At 38.8% G+C, this 18,572-nt stretch overlaps 1 protein-coding gene across 1 annotated transcript; it reads right to left on the bottom strand.

Annotated features, from left to right (window-relative positions):
* Positions 1-11,484: 11,484 nt before the first annotated feature.
* On the bottom strand, positions 11,485-15,643 carry LOC122647493 (endoglucanase 12-like). Its single transcript, XM_043840881.1, has 6 exons — positions 15,625-15,643; positions 15,124-15,560; positions 14,736-15,034; positions 12,792-13,398; positions 12,518-12,690; positions 11,485-12,029 (listed from the first exon to the last, which is right to left on the bottom strand). The coding sequence occupies exons 2-6, from the start codon at positions 15,497-15,499 to the stop codon at positions 11,631-11,633; spliced, it is 1,854 nt and encodes a 617-aa protein (XP_043696816.1). The 5' UTR covers positions 15,500-15,560; positions 15,625-15,643; the 3' UTR covers positions 11,485-11,630.
* Between the last annotated feature and the right edge of the window lie 2,929 nt (positions 15,644-18,572).

The raw sequence follows: 18,572 nt of genomic DNA, 5'->3' as shown, positions 1-18,572 counted from the left end.
AGAAGGTCTTGTTCCCAGAAAAGAAAATGAAGATGTTCGTATTCTCCATCGCTATCTCACGCTTCCTTTTTCTTTCTCTATCTCTCCTTATTTTTCTCCATATGTCTGTTTGGATCTGCAATTCTTACTATGGTTGCCTTGTTGCTTGTTTAGACCTCAAGGCGACCGTAGAACAAAATGCTACCGAAGAAAAAATTGATGGTCCTCTCTCTCTTTCTATGTGTGTGTGTATGTGGACTACTTTTGTAGGAAAGAAACGATTGAAGATGAGAGTGGAGATGTGGGTATAGATACAGACCACAATTTGTATCCCTTCAAGAGTATTAGCATTGCCATTAATTCACCGTGTTGATAAGATTTTGGAGTCTATAGTTTTGATTGTGAATTAAATATTAGTTCTTGTTTCAGTGGTTGCAGTTTTTTAGATAAAAGGGGGAGGTTTTGGGGTGGCTTGGTTCACATGTACCATATGTGTAAAGATTGTGCAAAGCCGTACCTTTGACTGATAATGCGTTTAATTTTGATGAAGGTGCACTGATTGTGGAAGAAGGGTTGTGGATGGAAGAACTTGTTTCATCACTCATCTCTTTGTGTGCTAAACCTCAAGTCTTATTCTTTTAGTTCTTAATATTTTTATGGCAAAAGGTTTTGTGCATAGTTGTATATCATGCATGATCTTGTTCCCCTCTCACAATAGTGGGTTGAAATGGCATAACCAACCCCTCCCCTTTTATTAGTGGCGCATGAAAACCTCCCCCTATTTTTATTTTCAGGTAAGAACTATTTGTCTAATGGATAGTTGCAGAATCCCGCTAGAGAAAATCACAGTATCTCTTGGACTCGGAATACCATCACTTGCTAATCCCCCCCCCAAAAAAAAACTCATCCACACCAACCACTAGAGAATCACAATATCTCTTGGACTCGGAATTCCATTCCCTACTCCCCCCTCCCACCCCAGCCCAAAACTCCTCCACACGCCCTCTCTTCCAAAAACCAAAAATAAGTTTCCTCTAGATTTAAAGGGAAAAAAAACAATAAAAAGTACTTATGACCCTAACAAGGCATCCCCTTTTTTATGGCCCTTTATTTTGCTCTTCCAAACTACAATGCGAGAGAGAGAATATGCAACTTTTGAATTGCTATTTCTTCCCAGAGCTTTCGTGAGTTGTCACTAGTTTCTTATTGGTTGCACCCACTTGAATGAGTTTGAGCTAGTTATGTAGTTTCATTGTTGTTGCCACCTTTGTTGCATATATGCAACAACATTTTGCATCAACCCTTCATTTATCTGTATCTTTGACTCATGATGCCTTCGATTTTGATGAAGATTGCACAAATCCACAATTTTTTTACTTAGTTACAAAGGGCAAGTGTGGGGCGGGGCAAAGTTGCAGGCATGAGGTGGATAAGAGGGAGATGGGGAAGATAAGAGAGATTAGGGAAGTGTTTTTTTTGTTCTTCTTTTGATTTATTTTTAACGCACAAAAACAAATCTAAATCTATTTTGCATTTCTCATGATCTGTGTTCCAAATGTCTAATTCATTACAACAAGAAGAAAAAAACCCGGCATTACCAAAATTGTTCAAAAAGGGTGTATCCAATGCATGAGGCTCTCACCACTGCATGGTCTAGGGAGGGTCATAACGATCGCAGCCTTACCTCTGCTTTCGTAAAGAGACTATTTCCAAACTTGAACTCGTGACCACTTGGTCACAATGGAGCAACCTTTACCGTTGCACCAAGGCTCGCCCTCTCAATCTCTCATTACCAAATTTGTTTCTATTTTAAGATTATTCTTAAGGAACAAAATATACATAGGTAGTGGAAGGAATATTTGTCCTCTATCTCTCTTCTCTATTTGCTTGAATATTTGGTTACACAACTCTCACTATCCTGCCCGCTGGTTTACTCTATGTTTTTGAAGAATTTCAAGAAAGAACATTGTTGATGGTACAACGATAGTGGAAGGAATATTTGCAAATTGCAATAGAAGATAGTGTTAACTTCATCCTTTCTCTCTCTAATATATTCTCTGTGTATCATTGTTTATCAAACTCTCATAATCCCTTCATCTTGCTGTCTACTTTAATTTTTTGAGTTGTGGTCAAAGAAGAAATGTTGAACGAGCTACTACAGTGGAAGGCATTCTCATAATCTCTCCTTTTCCATCTATTTTGTTCTTCCATACGAACATGCTTTGTGATTGCAAAAATATTTGTTGTTATAGTAATTATATAAAAATTGTTGTTGAGTGTTGATAACTAATTGTAAGATCGTATAGACAACCCAAGAAGGGTCAATACCCTAGAGTTTGTGTCGATGTTGTATGCACCCCAGTACTTCTTTATTATTAATATGTTGTCTCTTGTAGGATCGATGTAGCCAACCCCATTAAGTTAAGATAAGTCTATGTTATTGTTATTGTTGTTTTAAATGCAACCTAAGAAAGGGCGAATTGAGAATGTGGAATATAGACCCAAATTTAAAATTCTTTTCAAGCTATCTCAAAACTCAAATAAATGATAGTAAGCACAATCTTAGATTAGATGAAGGTGATAGAGAAATAGAGAGTGCACACACCAACTTTATAGTGGTTTGACATGGCCTCAATATCGTCATACGTCCACTCTTCAAGCTTCCAGCTTAGAATCCACTAACACATTCTCTTTGTCAGGTAGGAGAAACACCTTCACAAAATGATAGATTTTCAAGATCTATTAACCCTTGCACATTCTTCTTATCGAGTAAGACAAACACCCACACAATGGTCATGTCACACTCCGAACCCATCCCCTGGGAGGATCCGATGGTTAACTCAAATACCCGAAGTATCCAAAGACCTCCGGACCCAGATGCAGTATATACATGTCACAAACACATCACAATATTAAAACAGAAAGTGTTTCATTGATCACAGTGCATGAGAAGTACAAACTTACAAGTTTTATATACATTAATTACATTGAAGTCCCAACAGCCCAATATCCTTAAGTTCACAACCATCGGGCTAAAGCATAAACTATCCTAAAATATATACAATGGAAACCCTTCCACAAAAAAGAATAGTGTTTAACAAAAGTAAACAAAAAGACAAGGCCATGTCATCAATCCCTGTTCTCCAGGGACACCCTAATCACTCGCATGATAGGGGTCACACCCCTCTGGGTCCACACCAGCATGCTCACAATAATCATCAGCCTCTACCTCGAAGTAATCCTCCCCATTGCCATCACATCCACCTGCAAGATCATCTAAAAAGAAAAGGTTCCACAGGGGTTAGCTCCACTGAGCCCAGCAAGTAAAGGATAAACCACGCACAAGCATAATGCACATACAAGGCAAAATTCTATATGCATGGATTCAATTTTAATCTTAATTTCATTTAATAAACAATGCCTAAGTCTGTAAGTCTGTGCTACGACAACAACTCGGAAATCATTCTCGGTTCCTTCACCCTTCCCCGAGAAGTATCCTTAATTGTTGCATGGAGCCCACATTAATCATAGTATTATTATATACCTCTCGTGGGTAGACCCCGATAATCATAGCCTAGACCCCATCTCAGTTTACCACGACATTCCTCAATGAGAGGGGGCTATGAGCACCCAACACCTGAACCCCTGCTGGTAAGGGTTGTAGCATCAGGGAATGACATTCCTAGCCTTATGCAGACTAAATGACAAAGTATAAGGTATACAGTGTTTCTGCATCCCATACTACGACTCATCATACCACTCATTTTCAAGTCGATTACGACATCTATTCTATTACAAAGATTTATATTTCAAATCATTCCACATCGCACCAGCATAAATCCGCAGTTCCATATCCATAAGCCATAACCATCAACCAATAGATCATTTCCAAATAAGAACAACATTCATTTTTATGCATGATTCCTAACAAACAATCTAAATGAAATAAACATTCCCAAAATAATTCAAGTCTATCCCCACTTACCTTGTTATGCTTGTGTTTGTGAAGGCGGATTGGTTCGCGAGTTGGTTGCCGATAGGTTCGAAAACTGAGAAGCTATGTCCTATGATTAATCAACCATACATATGTGTTAAGAGGTGTCCAAGAGATACTAGAGTCCTAGGGTAGGTTAGGGTCAAGTTAAAATAGGTTTGGAGTCAAGATCACACTTGACAACAACTCTGATCTATGTAAGAGGTCCACCACTGGCACAGATCAGAGGGCTGCAGTATTGAATTACATAATTTTCCTGAGTTTTGAAATCACCGGTTTGTGACAGGTATCAACACCTGGCATAGACTAGAGGCTGTATAGCCCACGAATTTCATAAAAGAAAGGGAAATTTATGAAACACCCCCTGAAAATGGGTCAAAACACCGATCACCCCCTGAAATTTGAAAATACTCAATCACCCCTTGGAATAGAGCCCAATACTCAGATTCAACCCTACCGCTAGCTAAGTGATGAAGTCAGTTAGTTAAATTTTTTGAAAACCCTAAACTACCCTTTGGTTAATATGAAGTTACTTTTTACCCTTGGATCTAAAAACCCCAATTTTTTTTTAAGTTTATAAGGATGAGGGGAATCAGAGGGGTATATTCCCTCTTCTTCCCCAAATCAACAGTAAGACAAATGAAACCCTTAGGGTTCTGCCTCAAGGAAATGTCGTGAATGGCAGCCAAAACACCGTGACGACGGCCTAATAATTTCGTCAAAGGGTGGTGATAGGCCGGCGACCAATCGTATGGCCTAAGACACCGTGAATCTCCAACGATCCTTGCACCTCACGAAGATTCTTGAACTCCAACGAAGCTGGACCCAATCATGCTGGACCCAATCATCTCAAACCGTGAACACCTAAAGGAATACAAAATGCACAAACTGAAATCCCTGTTTCTCCCACCACAAAACCCTAAGACAAATCAGGAAGTTCTCTTTAGGAGTTCGATTCCACTAACCGAGAACCCTAAACAGAAAGAGAGATTTCAGGGGAGGGATTTCAAAAGAGAAAAATCAAGGAGAGAGAGTGAGAAAAATCAGGGGGAACGATTTCAAAAGGGAAAAATCAGGGGGAGGGATTTCAAAAGAGAAAAATCAGGGAGAGAAGTGAGAAAACGGTTTTTTTTCCTTTAGTATTCTACCGAGAATTTTGGTGGTGAGTTTAATATTCTAAAAAGCTGGAGATTCAAATGTTTGACAAATCTTTTCACGCATTTTGAGCTTTTCCCAAGCTTTTTCTTTTAGTAGATAATATCTACCTGAACAGAGAATTGAAACTATACCAGGAGTTCTGAGATCCTATTCAATCTTTTATTTTCAAAAATATCATTTTCGTCAGATTTATTCGTTCTTTTTTTCATTTCATTCGGTAATTAGAAAACCTTTCGTTTTATATCTTCAAAGCTTGAATCACAAGTGGAAATCTTCAAAATTGATTCTTTCCATATCAGATCTCCACCATATCATTATTTTTCTGTGATTCCTATTCTGTTATCAGCATCTAATAGCTCTGTTTTAAGATTACTGCGAAATGGTCTGAGCTCTGTTTCACTTCCCTTGATGGCTTGATCAATGCCTTAGATGCAACGATTAGAACCTTTCCCCCATTCATAGTCTTGTTAGACGTTCGGTGCCATTTTTGTCAAAAAACAGAGCAATCCTTGCAATACAGGCTAGTTCAACAATGGGCATTTGAGTTGTGCCGGATTGGTACAAGGTCGTGTGACCTCTCTCTCTCTTTTTTTGTTTTTTTTCCTTCTCTCCGGCGACTCTCTGGCGAACTTACAGGTGTGAGGAAGAGGATGAAATTAGGTTGAAGATGAAAGAAAGGGTAGTATTGTAAATTTAATTCTAATGATTTAGTACAAGGGTAAAATAGTCTTTTCACATCAATAACTAACAGCAGACTAACTCTGTTAATGATCAGGGGGTGATCTAAGTATTTTCAAATTTCAGGGGGTGATCTGAATTTCGATCCATTTTCAGGGGATATTTCGTAAATTTTCCTAAAAGAAACAAGGTTTTAGAGGGGTTTTTGGTTGGATTATCATCAATTGATTCCCGAGATGATTCCTACATATAAAATTGAGTTTCTATGACTCAAATTGGGTTAGGAAAATGGGCAATTGGAAGAATTGGAGTTGGGATTGGGTGCATGCAATGGGTTTGGGATCCAAGTTCAAGGATTCGATTATGCATGGCAGAATTGAGCTTTGATTATTCAAAACAAAGCATGTCAGATGATAATTACACAAATCCATCCCAAATTATGGTTAGGATTGGGTCACAAAGATCGGATTTAGGCATGCATGGTAAGAATTTGGGTTTCCAATCATCTAAACTCAAAATGCAAGGTTTTACCAAAAAAAAAAAAAACTCAACATGCAAGAGAATAGAACTAAAAAGAAGATAATTAGATAGGCTTTAGATTTGGGTTTGGATCATACATGCATGAAGGGAATTGGTTCCCAAACATCCCAATTTAGGATTTAAACTCTACAGAGACATGGTAGATGATTAATTCATGATTTAATTCCAGAAATATACAAATTCTATGTCTGAAAACAGGTTAGAAGAGGAAATTAACTAGGACTTAGAGGTTGCCTTGCAATTTGGAAATAATTGGACGAACTCCAACTTGTAACTTACTAATCATAGAAAAATTAGGATTTTGAGAATGGGATCTGCAGGGGTTTGCTAAGGAATTCATGATCAAAGAAAAGAGAGTGAGAGATGAGATGAGGTCCTTACTTCAAAACCGAATTTAGAAATCCAAATACACTTCCTCCTTCTCTTTTCTCTTCTTTTCTTCTCTGCTTCCAACGTGTTGAACAGTAGAGATAGAAATGAGTTTTAGAGTTTAGGTAGTTTATCTATTAGTAGGTTCTAGGGACTTGTTTGGCCAAGGGCACATTGGCCAAAAATAGGTTTTTATTCTGATATCCATGTACGTGGGACGATACATGGGTCTCGCATATCAATCATTGTTGGGGAATATAACTACAAGGTAATTGGAATGCGGCGTCGAGATCCCCGACTCGAGACACCTGGCTCCGCACTCTTGAGACAAAGAAATGTTGAGACAGCAGCACTAGTCCGTGTGAGAGGTCGACCAGTGGATGGTTTTATGCTGTCCAAGTGTCGGGACACCCCGAGCATTGGTGTTTTTGCTCGTTTACACATTTCCAACATTATTTAAATGCTTAAAATACCCAATACGTAATTAAGGTTGTTTACCATGAACGGTGCATTTGATGGTGAATCTTGCAATTGCACGGGGGTGGTATGTGTCGTTTTATCGACAGATGATGTATTGACACGAGGGTTCCTTTTTCTCCTTCTATCCGCTTGAACACCCAACCAACACTCCATAATGCACACAAGGCTACAACTTCAGGTTCCGAACCTTCAATCAGATTCGGGTTAGGGTTTGGGTTCGGGACTTACAACTAAAGTTCAAATTAGCCCGGGTTTTTGGGCACGGGTGTAACAGATCACCCCGTGATCAATTTACACACAAGTTGGGGATTCACTTTCCCTTTACATAATCACATAAAGTGATTCAATGGCTAAATAGCCAAAATAAAGTTACCTCTTTAAAGGTAGATATACAAGATAAAGTTCAATCAATCAATTCCTGACGCTTAGAATCTCTCTTTCAGATGCTTATATGATATTTAAGTATAAGCTTAATACATTGTAGAATATTCAAGTTTTAGCCCAACAGAGTTTTCCCACACTCTTATCCAAAAGTTTTCTTAGAAAACTCAACAATCCTCTATTTATAGAGGAACATTCTAATAGTCAATTTAATCCTCTAATGGCTCTATTTTCATATCACCGGGTGATCGCTAAACAGAGCTGGTCAGCTGCTACCATGTAGACTTAATTTGAATATCTCTTAGATTCTATCGGTTGATCGTCTAGTCAACTGATGAATCGTCTAGTCAACTGATGAATCGACTGTTTACATAATAGTATTTTCGGTAACCAATGGTGCACATACTAGTCGGCCACTATATGCTTACTGATTGACACACATATTCGAACCGGACAGCCGCTCAACTGACCGCTTATACTATTTTGGGCCTTTTACTAATATTAATCTATACTACTTGAACATATTTTTCAATTAATTCATATACCATGACAAGTAAACCAATATAAGGTCTATAAAGGTTATCAAAGGTCTAAGTTAAGGTTCATGATGAATATCAACAATTAGGCCCATTTTGACGTAGTCAGTCTACACTATTAACCACAGATCATAGGTATTCCAAATTAGGACTTTAGGTGATTAGATGAGGTTGAGAATTTTAGATCTTTGCATCCTATAATCATCAATATAATCTCAAAATAAAAACTTATCGTAGGAACACATTCAAGCAAACTTAGAATGTCTTCAAGTTTCCATCAATGTGTCACCTCATCTTGATCCATTAGTCTGTCTATGCATCTTGACTCGTCAGTGTGTTAACCTCACTATCTGACCCATTAGTATGCCACCTCATCCTGACCCATTATTATGTCACGTTACCTTGACCCAGTAAAAAGTCAACCCATTATGTAGACCCATCAGAATGTCAGCCATTCTAAAGAACATTTACCCCTCAGAGGAGCCATAATAGTACCTCCGTCGTAACTTATTAATTCAACCCATTAGAGGGTCATCCTTTCAAAATATACTTCCCCCCCCCCGCCTAGAGGAGTTAGCAGAATATAACCGTACAGGATTTGACAAATCTTCGACTTGTTCTGATCCATTTGTGTGTCAACGAATAACAATTTTGACCTTTGATAGTGAGAAGGTCCTCAACCGTAGCTGTTTTGGATTTGTTCTCTGATCTTTTAGGCCGAGAGATTAATCTAGGTAAAAGTGGACTTTGGTTTAGTAAGAATGTTTTTGTAGCTGATAGGAGGCATCTATGCTCTGTTATAGGTATTAATGAGATGCCAAAGGATTCGGTATACTTAATCACCAATCTCTTTCATTCCCCGTCAAAAGCTGAGGACCTTGGGTATGTGGTACAAAGAGTGACTTACCGACTTGCTTCATGAAAAACCAAATTTCTCTCTTGTGCAGGTCGACATGTGATGATATAATCAATCCTAGCTTCTATACCCACCTATCTTATGTCTTGCTTTGCCTTTCCCCTGAAGATCTGTCGTGCCCTTGATTCTATTTGTCTTAATTTTTGGAATGGTAGTACAAAGACCAAAAGAAAGGCGTCATTTATAGCGTGGGATAAGATTTATCTACCCCCTTCCAAAGGTGATCTGGGGCTTCGCAAGGCTGCTACTAATAATTCAACTCTTTTATTAAAGTTGAGTTGGAGATTAATTTTTTAACCTTCGGCTTTATGGGCAAGGGTCTTAAAAGCCTGATATTTTCATAATACATCTATTTTTTACCCCAAGGTAATGTCTTAGCGTGGTTCTTAGACCTGGAACAACATTGCCAATAACCTCACAACCTTGAAAATGAATGGTGGTGAAAAAAATTGGTAATCGAAAGGATACTTATTTCTGGTGTGATCCCTCGTTTCCATCAATTAAGGATTATTCAATCCTTCATTCTCTAAATTTGCATCAGCGTAAGGATCTTGTTAGTCACTTAGGTAATGCTAATCAGTGCAATGTTTCTTTTTTTGCTTCTTACCTCCTTAGTACTTTTGTACAGAAAAATTCTTGATATTCCTTTATCAAATGATGATGACAGATGGTGGTGCACTCTTGCCAAGGATGGAAGATTTTCTACCTATCGTGCTACTAACTACTTAACAAACAATGCAGTTCTTTAAACACTAGGAGTTCTACCTGGTGGCATTTTCTTTGGAAGCTCTCTTTTGCATCCCAAGTTTAAAATATTTTTTTGGTGTGTTTTACATGCATGAATACCGATCAAGGCGACTCTATTGAAATGGATCCCAATCGATCCCTATTGTTTACTTTGTGGCTCTTGTGTGGAATTTATCCGACACATTTTCCTCTCCTGTAATTGGTGTAAGCATGGGCTACTGGTCAACTTCTCACCCATCCATCAATGGAACAATTATGTATTTATACCTTTTTTACCTTTTTTCACTGTCATCTTGACAAACTATCCTTAAAGTGATTTTTCTCGGTCTTTATTATTGCTTGTTATTTTATATGGGACACTTGAAAAAAGGTTGTTAATGGGCTTTTTAGACACGATCCTATGAGAACTCTACAGAACATTAATCAATGGTTGAGTGACTCAAACATTCATCCCCCACCCAATTATCCATATGTGATTAATCTAATTTGTCTATGGATGCATCTACTTTTGTTAATATTTTTGTCTACAAATGTTAAATTTTTCTATCTTGATTTGCACAGGAATTTTTAAGCCAAGTTTAGACTCTTCTAGTTGAGCTTCTGCATTTTGTTACAAGGGAAACTCATTTTGGTAGCTGTAGGATTTCTAACCACTAATCATTTCTTGAAACCGGAGGTGTGCTCTATAGCAAAAGGTATTGAACATGCATCTAAGTTGAGCTTTAGGGTGAAAGAGGTTTGGTGCACTGACAAGGCGTTTCCAAGCTTTCTTTCAATTCCATATTGGGAAGCATGGACGTGGTCTCTTATATCTCTGTTCCTGAAGATTAATGATTTGTCGGATGAAATTTCTTTTTTTGGTTCCTGATGACACTTCTATAGCCTATTTGCTTACCAAGATAGTTCATTCTGCTTTACGACAACGTAAAGAATTTTTGTATAAAGAAGAAAAATGTAAATATTTCTATTTTCTGCTAGTTATTTTATTTTCTTTTCAAAATAAAAAAAAACTTTGAACTAATATACTATCAACTCCACAGGATTCGACAAATCGTCAACCTGTTCTGACCATTTAAGTGTCAATCCCACAGAATTCAACGAATCATCGATCTGTTTTGACCCATTCGAGTGTCGACTCGTAACAACTTGTTAACCTGACCCATAGGCATGTCAAACCCCAAATCCAACCGGTAGTAGGTTGCCGCAAATCTGACTAGTAGTAGGGCAAAATCTGGCACAGTAATAGGTCACCGCAATGCCGAACCATTGGTAAGTCCCCACAATATTGACCTAGCAATATGTCAAATTGAAACCTAGCCCAATGGAGCATCAAATTTCATTTTTAATGAGCTTTGTTGATTTCTCCGCATAATCCTGCTTTTTAAGTTTAGCTTCTTCTAGATTTCGCAGCATAATCGTGTTTTCAAGATTTTAATAAACTCCAACATCTGTGAGCAAGATGTGAGAGGTTTTGTTTTCGTTCCCCTCGAAATATGTTGCATAAAATTTGAATCCAATGGTTGGCCATCGTGCTGTGTGCAATTCTCAAGTCGCCATCTTAGCACATATGCCCATCCAATGGTTGGGTATCAAGTTCCTAAAGAATGCCGCACAAAATTCAAATTTGAATCTAGCTCGATGCCCAATCATTGGATGGTCATCTATGCTGAGATGGCGACTTGGGGAGTACTGTATGAAGAAATGTATAAAACAAATATGGCATGCCTTAAGATTCAATTTTATATCATACAAGTAATTGAATAGCTAGTACATAATAGAGATCAAATGTCTTTCTTTACATAAACAAATAAGAAAGGTAACACAAAACTCCAGGGGCAAAGGAATGGTAGTTTCATGGCTTCCAAGGTGGAGGTGGTGGTGGACTCATGGGATAGAGAGGTGGGACTGCAGAGAACATGGTGTTCTTATCAATTCCATAATTACCACTGCTAGTTAGCGAGATGAGTGCTGCAACCAGTCCAGCATTTCCAGCCAACGTTGGCTGAGTGAAATTGTTACCTGCACGTACATCCTTAAACTTATCAAACTTATCAGGACCTGCAACCATTGCTCCAATAATGGTGTTAGGATCTTTATTTGGGCTGTTCCGCCACTTCCATCCCTCAGTGCATTGGACTTTTTGGCCCGCGGGTATCGACGCACCACGATGGTGTACATGCTTGGGGTAGTTTTTGCCATAACCCACCAAGTAACTCATCTTCATTGGGTTTTCTCCTAGAATATATTGAATCTGTAGAAAACAAACCCACATCACAAATGAAAGAACCAGTTAAGAGACTAATGCCATCAACACAATGTAATTGTTAAGGCTGCTGCAACAGGGTTGGGTTGCGTCAAGCTTTTGCTTTTTAAAACCATAGTCCAACCCTGGGTCCTCTTAACTGAGCCTAGGCCTGACCCTAACTTAGTAGGGCCTGCAAAACCCAACCTTGACCTACCCTTAGGGCTGAGCCGAGCTGACCCTAAGTGGCCCTGACTATGGGGAGGGGGAAGGGAGATGAAAGAAAGAATAGGAGTAGGAGGAGGAGGAGCTTGGCCTGGACTGACTCTGATTCAAAGCCAGAAATTCTCACCCTGACCGCCCTCAGCGCCCTTAGGGCTGAGTTATCTCAGCCCATGCCCTGTTTGGGCTCAGGGCGGGGCTCAAGCCAATAGGGCTAAACTTGCACCCCTAGTAATCAAATTAGAGGGAGAGAGAGAGAGAGAGGGAGAGAGAACCTGAGAGACGGCAAACTGATGAATATCGGCCGATGAGACGTAATTTGGGCCACAATAAAATCCCGGAACATCAGTGGCATTCATGTAATCCACGAAAAGAGAAGCCAAGAAGGCAGCATTAGCCACATATTGCAGATTCTGTGGCTTTCCATGGTTCAATTCAATCATGCCCCCTGCATAAAAAGATTCACATTATTAATATGTAAATATACAAAAATTGGAAGATTAACAAGGAGGGAAGAGATCATTAATTAGTCCCCTTTTAATTAATTACCTTGAGTCCAATTAAAGACATTGTATCTTCGAAGATAAGAACACATGTTTAGCTCAGTAGTATTATGATACATTCTCAACATATCTTCATAAGGGTAACCAGGATTTAAGAAGATTCTCAATCTTGTTAAAAGCAATTGTGCTGCAGGTAATTTGTTGTCCCAACTCAATACACTTAAATCCACTTTCCCATAAAATGCCTTAGAATTCTTGGAAATGCCTGGGTTGGTTGCAAGTGATAGGTAAGATACATTACCAGTTGCATAATACATCCAAGCAGCAGCCCACATATACTCATCATAGTAACCTGTAGAGTTATAATATGGTTCAATGAAAGGGTTATTTTGACTGTATTTTTGACGTTTTCCACCGTCTCTTGCAAAGTTGTAAGCGGCTGTGGCTCCTTTGATTAGTTCATGTTGATGAGTCAAGTTGTCTCTAAACACAATTGAGGCAGCTGCTAGTGCTGCTGCCATCTCACCGGCTAAATCTGGCCCTTGTTGGCAGACTTGGGTAGGCCGAGCATAGGTCATGTCTTCTGGTCTCTGCCAACAGTAGAGATCACTTGGGGTTGTTGAATTGATGAGATTCGCATTAGTCCCACCAACCTGGAGTAGAAACAGTATCATAACATTAAATTTATTTTTTTTTAATCCAAAGGTAAATTGGAATGAATTGGGGGCAATAAGGATCTTAATCGCCTACGGTTCCCTGCCCGGTACAGTTCCTATAATTCTCTAACAAGGGGGTGAAATGACCATTCCACCCCTTGACCGAACACTCTGTCCCGGTGGGGTCCACCCTCCTCTTGTTAGAGGACTAGAGGAACCGTACTAGGCAGGGAATCATAGACGATAAAAATTCAGGCAATAAAGCCAAGTAGGGGTGCAAGTTTGGCCTTGTGGGTTCGAGCTTGACTGAGTCGGAATAGAGCTTAGGCTGAGATACCTAGGCCTAAGGGTGGGCTGGACCAAGGATGAGGCCTTGGGCTAAGCCCGGCCTGGCCCAGTCCCTGCATTTCTTCCCCCTCCTCCTGGTCAGGGCCAATCAAGGCAGTCTGATCCCACTCTGAGGGTGGATAAAGGTTGGATTTTTCAGGTCTTTAGAGTCAGGGTTGGGACGGGCTTGGGCCCAGCTAAGGGGACTCAAGGTTGCCCGGCTTAACCTTGACCCTATTATAGCCCTAAAGCCAAACTTCTGTTCTGAGAGTGATCAGTTTTTTATCCTGCCCCAATTTTTACCCAACCTATATATAATATGGGTTGGGCCCACCTAAGGGGACTCAAAGTTGGGTTGGAGTTCTAAAAAAACCCTGCTTAATCCGACCCTATTACAATCCTAAAGCCCAAACTTCTGTTCTGAGAGTGATCAGTTTTTTTTATCCTGCCCAATTTTTACCCAACCTATATAGAATATGGGCTTGTTAACTGGGCTAAAGTTGCTCAATCAGATCAAATCCAACACTGAGTTGGACTGGTTTGTTCTATAATCTAGTAATCTACAGCTGGTTGGGCCCAATACCCTCCCCCTTAGTTTTAGCATTTGCAAGAGATGTATGGACTGGGCCGGGGTTTCTCTACACTGTGGGTGTGGAGGGAATCTCCACATCCACTCCCTTCGGTACCATTTCATTGCATTAGGGAAGGGTATTTTCGACTTCATGAAGAGGGGTGGAATCAAATGTAAAGATGACCCAAGAATCCAGTCACATGGTCATCATCCCAACAAAACAAAAGGGTTCTGGTCATTTCACAGGTGGACCCAAGTGGGCCCCCTGTGAAATGACCCTACATACCCCTCTGTTTTGCTGAGCTGGACCCTCCAATTCCCGTCACAGCTGGAGGAGAGCCAGATCCGTCATCATCACCGGTGGAGAAGAGGTTTCTTTCTCAAAACCAAAATCCAAAATGGGAATTTTAAAGAGAAGTGAAGAAATATAACTTACTTGGCAATAGATTTGGTTGGGAATTGCAAGACTGCTATTGAAGGTAAGGAGTAAGTAATCTGTACCCCATTTGATAAGGTCTCTAACATGATCATATTCATTTATAGCTTTATACTTGTGACCATATTCTATCACAGACCAACTAAGCATTGTCATCGCAAAAGACATCGGAAAATGATATTTCACATTATCTCCACCGTCGTAATAACCTCCGACGAGTGTCACGTTCTTATCTGATCCATCATTTAAGCCGGAATCTTTTCTCCAATTCACATTATTATTCTTCGGCAAATGCCCAGCTACAAAAATATTTCACAAAATTAGATTAGAAATACCAATAAAATTGAAGAGAGAAAGTATATAATAATAATAATCTAATAATGCTTACACTTTTGGGCATTGAAGAACTTGAGAGCCATTTCAACAGCAACTGTGTAATTATCTGGTGGAAGAGCATGAGGCTTGTGCTTAGGCAATGTCTTGACTATAATGGTTGGGAGAGCTATGACAACAAAGGCTATCAGTATTGACAAAACTGTCCACTTGAATGCCTTGTGACTGCAAACAATACAACCAAAGTCAATATACTTCTTCTTAACATTTTCTTGAGGACCCAAAAGCCAACTCTGTTGCGTTTCATCTAATTGCTGAGAGTGAGGAAGTGCCGCCGGGTCGTAGTCGAGATTCCGGCTCCGTTCGTCTTCCATCGCCGACGAATCTCCATGGACCTCGAAAGATCCTCCCCAACGATTCAATCCATCCATTATTTTGTTTCTCTTACCTTTTAGAACTAACAAACTTATCCTCAATTCATGGAAGACCCAAGTTTCGCTAACAAAGCGAAAATCTCATCTCTTTGAATCACCCAAACACTGTTTTGATTATGGAATTCAGATTTCAATGGAAATGGAATTCTCACCCAGAAAACACAGAGCAGAGGGAGGTAACTCTGTTTGAGGAAGAAGACCCAATTCAGATAATTATTGGGAAAACGTGGTTTGGGGAGAGCGTTAAATACGATGAGCTGTAGAATCGTCCCAATTCAAAACTGAGTTTGACTGACCAATGAATAAAGGAATAGTTCAGAAGAAATCAAAAAAGGGCAAAAAAAGGTGAGATAAAGTGGAGCAATGAAGGAGAAATTTGAGACGGATTGTCTGAAAATGTCAAAGAGGAATAAGAACAGAAATGAAGAAATGGAAGATGGAAACTTTTTAGTGTTTTATAAAGAAGAAAGAACTCAGAGAGATCAAACTCAATTACCTGAACATAGAGAGTCTCTTAATTATGAAACTATTTAAACCCAAATCCACAGTTCATTTCTGTGGATGGTTCTTAGCTATCTTTGTTTATGTTTACCTATACAAAAGAGAAAAGACGCAAAAGTTGACTTGGTGAGGAGAGAGAGAAAGAGAGAGAGATGGGTTTTTCTTCTTCAGTTCATGCTTTTGTTTAATACTAATTTGCAAAGAGAAAGAGAAAGAGAAACTGAAGGACAGTGGGGTTGATAGAAACGAGCTCATCGTTGATGCCGGGGTGGAGATTTTGATGATATTAAAGTAGTAGGAATTAATTGAATAAAGACTGTTAGGATTTGCTTTCCATTATTATATTTTTATTTTTCTTTTATTTTTTTTAATCACATTTATTACTATTTTTTTTTTAAATTCACCTGTGGCATAAACGTTTTGGTATGAATAGAAGGATGGTTGTTCTGGCTCTAGCTGTATTACCAAATCCCAATTGGGTCATTTTCCCGGTCACATTCTTCAGGAGAACAGGCTATCGTGCACCCGTAAGCAGTGTTTGGTATGTATTTTTGAAATGTATTCTAAGTTGATTTTGTATTCTTGAATGATAAAAATAGTAATGTATTATTGAAGGTTGAAACCAAACTTACAACTTATTAATGGGTTGGGCATTAATCCCAAAAAGAAAAATAAAATTTCAATGGGTTGAGCCATTTTGGTTGGATTGGTTTGACCCGCACCATAAAAACAGCCCCAAATCAGGAAAAAAATGCTAGTGGGTTAGCAGACAAAAAACTTGGTTGTTTGCAACCAATGACTGATTTGTCACGGTTCAAATTCGAAGTGATTGGATCAAGAATCCCCCCCTTGATTAAGTAAATAATGATCTTGAGGGTTTTTGAAGATTCAACAAGTTCTATAATATGAGGAAAAGAGAATCATGATCTAAGAAATATGGATTGAGAGTGAATTGTATCCACTAGAGGGAGGAAGGTCCGGGTTACACAAGGAAGAGATGTAAAATGGATGGTTGAAAATCTAAATTCGATTCGCATTCGAATCCGTTTAGAGTTATCCATATTCGGCCAGGGAAATCCGGATCTGATCACATCCAATTCATATTTGAGCCAAATCCGATCCGTTTATAGGCCAGTGAGAAGTTCTTACAATTTTGAAATTGAAATTGAAATTGAAATTGCATTCACTCTTGCTTTTTAATAAACACATGATAAATTTGATGGGCAAAACAATAATTTCATATTAAATTTTTTGGTCTTCAAGACTTGTTTTCATCAACGATGTTTTTTTTTTTTTGATAGGTAATTCATCAACGATGTTGGACTTGGGACGAAAGGGAAAGCTAAGAATTGCCAGATTTTCGTACTCTTGCCTTACAACTGGAAAAGCCATCTTCTGAAGATAAATTGGAGAAATCAAATTTCATGCTGACATTTGAATCTTATATGTGCTCTTGTTTCGATCAGGATTATTATTTTTACTGTAGGGTCAGCGACAGGGTTTTACTGCACGATATCAGAACGGATATCAGATTAGTATCGGCAAAGATTGATCGTATCGGACAAATTTGCCCCTCATCTTCCTTTAAAAATAGATTTTTGAACGATTTACCCCTTGCCTATACCCTATCACCGATACAGTATCAGCACGGTATCAGGATCGACAAGCTGCAAAACCGATACGGATTGCCTGATACAAGTGATCTGATACTGATACTTAGAACCATGGTCAAAGGTAAGTTGAAATCTGAGAATAAGTATGATTAAAACTCAGCCTTTCTTCTTCTTCTCCTGATGGTCTCACCACCACCGCCACCAATACCACTTTCTTCCAAAGAAATATAGAGAATTTTTCCCAAAAATTGAATTACCACCCGAATTTCTTATTAGTACAATCGAACAATTTCAATTTTTTAACCAAAAATCTATTTGTTAATTATTTCATGAAAATTAAACCGAAATAGAAATAGAATAGAAATCATACCAAACCAGACCTAAATGTGTAAGAATTGAATATGAACATGGGGGGATGTTATTGAGCACTACATATATGATATATTAGATTGGAATCATAATGATATAAATTAACATAGAATCATGTTCCTTCTTCTTAATTTTTATTTATAAATAAAGATTATAATAATACGTACATAAGCAAATGCAGGCGGCCGGCAGAGAGGCTTAAAAATTTATGTAGGAGTGATCTTAACTCCTACAGGTTCCTTCTTGGGAGAAACCTAATGCGCATGACATCCAACCTAACAACCTTGTATAGATGGAACTCTGTAATTGTAATTAAATGAGAACAAAAAAACACAAGAGATGGAAGGAAAGGAACAGGTTTTGGAAGGGTGCGTTAGTTGGTTAGGTGGAATCGAAGTCAATAATCTTCGAGTTGGCATTTCTTCGAACATGCTTTAGGCATTGGAACACACTTCTTGGGTGGGTAATAAAGCGGTTCCGCGTGAATTGAATGTGCGAGTTCGGCATTTTCGAATCCAGGTTGGCAGATACCTTGTCTTATTCATTCTTAGTAGAAAAAAGTCTGTAATCCCTAAACACGTGTAAGC

The sequence above is a fragment of the Telopea speciosissima genome, unplaced genomic scaffold (assembly GCF_018873765.1).
Source record: "Telopea speciosissima isolate NSW1024214 ecotype Mountain lineage unplaced genomic scaffold, Tspe_v1 Tspe_v1.0065, whole genome shotgun sequence".
Classification (NCBI taxonomy): domain Eukaryota; kingdom Viridiplantae; phylum Streptophyta; class Magnoliopsida; order Proteales; family Proteaceae; genus Telopea; species Telopea speciosissima.
Note: the sequence above shows the minus strand (reverse complement) of the source record. Positions and strands in the feature narration are given on the sequence as shown.

Bases quoted from the DNA above. Each gene is read 5' to 3' on its own strand.
- LOC122647493 (XM_043840881.1), bottom strand. From the start codon at position 15,499: ATGGATGGATTGAATCGTTGGGGAGGATCTTTCGAGGTCCATGGAGAT. The intron at 12,691-12,791 runs GTAATTAATTAA...CTTTTTATGCAG, and splicing joins TGTCTTTAATTGGACTCAAG to GGGGCATGATTGAATTGAAC. The intron at 12,030-12,517 runs GTTCTCTCTCCC...TGTTTTCTACAG, and splicing joins ATCAGTTTGCCGTCTCTCAG to ATTCAATATATTCTAGGAGA.